General features: G+C 47.8%; 1 protein-coding gene across 1 annotated transcript; it reads left to right on the forward strand.

Moving 5' to 3' along the window:
• Positions 1-210: 210 nt before the first annotated feature.
• YIPF3 (Yip1 domain family, member 3) lies at positions 211-4,077 on the forward strand. Its single transcript, XM_010073850.1, has 6 exons — positions 211-256; positions 632-724; positions 1,202-1,333; positions 1,865-1,978; positions 2,401-2,524; positions 3,769-4,077. The coding sequence occupies exons 1-6, from the start codon at positions 224-226 to the stop codon at positions 3,888-3,890; spliced, it is 618 nt and encodes a 205-aa protein (XP_010072152.1). The 5' UTR covers positions 211-223; the 3' UTR covers positions 3,891-4,077.

The raw sequence follows: 4,077 nt of genomic DNA on the forward strand, positions 1-4,077 counted from the left end.
ACATTTCAATTTAATCTCTCCACCAAAGTTAACCTTTCTTTAGTTACCTTCTGTGATCCTTTAGAAGGAATCTCTGTCCCCCAAGGCCTGTGACCCTAGTAGAAAACACTGGTGAGGGGTGTATGGGATCTTTTACATTGAAAGCATTTTGTTAACCATCCTGTTGTCTTCCCTGCCTCCGATGTCATTCCCTGCTTTGCTGTGATGCAGACTGCTGGAGTCCATGATTCCCGTGAAGATGATTAATTTCCCCCAGGTGAGTTCCTTTGACTGAATCAGACTCCATGACCCAAGTGATGGGTCCCACAGACACCTTATAGGACTTAATTAGTCCATGTTATTAAGGACCCAAGTTTGTTAGGTTTCATTTGCCTGAAAATGTTAGTGAACCCTTTCCTGTGGTTGTTCCAAACCCCAGCGTGCTACCTTTAGTGCTGGTACAGTTCTAGACCTCACGCATCCTCATCACACAACCTATTCTGCCTGGCTCCTGTCAGCGGTGGCATCGCCGTTATTTCTCAGGCGGATAGGTGATAAACGTCATCCAAGGAGCTTCTCACATGGCTGGGGTTGGGGAGCCTGGTATTCGGGAGCACTAACCCAACCTTCCCTGATCTGCCTCCTCCTGCAGAAGATTGCAGGCGAGCTGTATGGACCCCTCATGCTGGTTTTCACGCTGGTGGCGATCCTTTTGCATGGGATGAAGACCTCGGACACCATCATTGTACGGCGAGTCTCAGTGATAAGTCTGGGTTTGTCTGAGCTCTGCATTGCTGTAATGACACTAGAAAGGGAGAGAAAGCCTCTTCTTTGAATAGCATCTTGCTGAAAAGCAGACTGATTTGAGGAACAGCCTGTTGGTTTGGGGATGGGAGGAAGAAAACATCAGAAAATCTTGGTGCTCTGCTGCTGGGAGAGCGGGGGCATCGGTCATGTGGCACCCTGGGTGCTGCTAGTCAGCTATTTGGTAATCCCTGGAAAGGCTCTGGGAACTCTCTGTGATGGAATTTGGGTGCTAACAGGTCACTTAGAATCAGATAATAGAATATATCTTGAATTAGAAGGGACCCATAAGGATCATAGAGTCCAACTCCCTGCGCCTTGCAGGAATACCTAAAACTAAACCATACAACTACGAGTGTCATCCAGACACTCCTCCTCACTTCTTTGATTCCTCCTCATCCTGATGCTGTCTCCACAGAGGGAAGGCACGCTGATGGGCACAGCCATTGGTACCTGCTTCGGTTACTGGTTGGGCGTCTCCTCTTTCATCTATTTCCTGGCATATCTGTGCAATGCCCAGATCACGATGGTGCAGATGCTGTCGCTGTTGGTACGTACAGATGGGGATGCCCCATGGTGTGGGTTGGCTGCATGGTGTTCCAGCACAAGCGTGGCCTGTGAGCTCTTCCCAGAGAATGGAAAAAGTCCTTGAAAATCTTGAAAATCGGTGGTCCCAGATCACTGCACTGAGACAACCTGAAATTCCAGAATGAACCTGCCCCATCCCAGGCACTGCAGTAGCACAAAGAGGCAGTTCCTTCATGTGGGTCTCCTGCTTTGCACTTCCTGATCTGAGAGCCTGGGGGTAAAAAACGAGGAGATTCCAACTCCTCTGGAATCAGAGGCTCTTTCCTTTGTTTTCTAAGTTGTTGCAATCTCTGACATCCCTATGAATCTTTCAGAGAGATTGGGTGTGAGCTGTTGTTAAAATTGTTTTGCTGATTGACTCTCTGGCACTGAATGAGTGGTTTGTGAAGCTTTGCCTTGCTGAAGCATTGCAGGAGTAGGCTGCTCATGCTCTTGATCAACAGCCCTTTGTGTGGGACTGACACTTGTAATGTGGTTATTTTTGTTTTGTTAGGGCTATGGCCTTTTTGGACACTGCATCACTCTCTTTGTCACCTATAATATCCACTTCCACTCCCTCTTCTATATCTTCTGGTTGGTTGTTGGTGGACTCTCTACACTACGAATGGTAAGGGACAGGCAACCTGGGGCCCTCCTCTTCTGGGGGCAAAAAAAAGAGGAGGGGAGCATTGTTTGCTTTCTGTTCTTTGGGCCAGACAGTTCTTTTCACAGCCAGTCGGGCTGCTGTGAAGAACAGCCTGGGGCTCCTGGGTCATCTGGCCATGGGTGTATGGAACTGACACTTGCCTTAATATCCTCACACATTCTAACAGCTGCAGGAGATTTGCTCCCTTGCAGCCCCTGCTGCTGTGTGCCTGAGCATCCTGAACTCTTGAGAAGACGGGGCAGGGTTCACCTACACAAAACAGATTACTCTGAATTTGGCAATGCAAACTGCAAAAAAAGGCTCTGAGCAGCATTTCCTGTGTGGTCCTGACTGCAGTGCCAGAGGCTCAACTACCTTGTCTCTAATCTCCACCTCTCCCCTAGGTTGCTGTGTTGGTGTCGCGCACCGTGGGGCATACCCAGCGGCTCATCCTGTGTGGGACCCTCGCTGCTCTGCATATGCTTTTCCTCCTCTATCTGCACTTTGCTTATCACAAGGTGGTAGAAGGTAAGCAAGGGAGATATGAAGACATATCCTGTTAGATCTGGGGGAAGAGGAGCTGCTTTTTGTTCTGAGAGAAAGGATGGACAGTTTGGATCTGACCTGAGGGCAGCTGTGCCAGTTTGCAGCCCAAGAGTGACCAGCACTAGCTTTATTAGAGGAAGCTGTCAAAGTAGGGCAGCAGGTAGATGTAGGGTCATCTCTGTGCACTGAGTTTTAGCACTACAGCGCTTAGCGTCCTGCCTCACAACTTAGGTCTTAATTCTTTCCCCACAAGTGAAATGTTACAGCACTGACTGTTCTTGCATGCAGATGTCTAGTCCCTTCCTGAGTCTTGCTGAAGTCAGGTTGCTTTTGTCTGATCAGGAAATGTGTCCTAAGTCTTTTTCCTTCTTTATGTAACACATTTTTTTATCTTGTGTTGTACAACACTGATAGCAGAAGCTGCATCTTCCCCAGTCAGTGCCATTTAACAGGCTATACCTATTCAGGTCCCATTTAAAAAAAAAATTAAAAGCAGCAATCCCCTTTCTGAGTTAAGGCAGCTAGATTTTTTCATGGTATTGCAGCTAAATACTGTTCTTTCCTGGATCCATTCTTATGGCGAAGGTTCTGAGCCTTGATCTGCAACTTTTCAGCAGATGAAACAGAAAATTGCTTGGAGTATATTTTATCTTTCAAGGATCTCCAAGACTGATTATCAGTTTTGAGAAGGTCGTTGACAGGAACTGGAGGACACTTGCATCAGTACCCATGTTTCCAGCCAAGCAGGGGCTATGTTCGCATTGCAGTGACAAAAATTCCACGATGCACCCCCAGCTGCAGCTCCTGATGTGAGTCTGCACGGGTATCTCAGGATGAAAGCAAAGAATGGGTCTAAGAGCAGGGTCTGTGCTGGGATGAGGTGGGGAGAGGATTTTGCCAGTCTGCCTCAGCAGAGCAGTATCCCTGGCGATGTCTGCATTCGGATCCAAATTTCACTCAAAGTGAAAGGATCTGTGTTCCTCTTGGGAACATGCAGTTTCTCTGCCCCAAGGACAAGTTCTGATCTGTACCCTGTGGTCTCTGGACAGAGGTGTTTACTGCTGTTCATTTTTTTGGGGCTAGATGTCTCCTCCCATTGTCTCCAAGTGCTTTGTGAGCCCTGCCACTATTAGCCACTACCTGGCCAGAAACAAAAGCAAGAAGAAACATGCAGTCTGCATCTGAACTAAGTCTTGCCACTCCCCTTTTTTTTCTGTTCCCTGCAGGTATCCTGGACACATTGGAAGGACCCAACATACCACCCTTTCAGAGAGTTGCCAGAGACATTCCAGTTGTTTCCAATGCTGTACTGAACACAACAGCCAAAGCTGTTGCATTGACCCTGTAGTTTCACAGACTTGGACTTGCTTCCTTCACTACTTTTGGGGCTGCATAGGGCCATAATAACCTGCTGCCTCTTAGGAACTGGACAGAACAGCAAGAAGAAGACTTGGTTTTGTTCTCATGGACCTGTCCTTTCGGTTGTAGTTTTGGGCAGCTGAGTGGACTGCACCTCAGTGACTCACAAGAACTAC

Source organism: Pterocles gutturalis, unplaced genomic scaffold (assembly GCF_000699245.1).
Source record: "Pterocles gutturalis isolate BGI_N339 unplaced genomic scaffold, ASM69924v1 scaffold46092, whole genome shotgun sequence".
Taxonomy (NCBI): Eukaryota; Metazoa; Chordata; class Aves; order Pterocliformes; family Pteroclidae; genus Pterocles; species Pterocles gutturalis.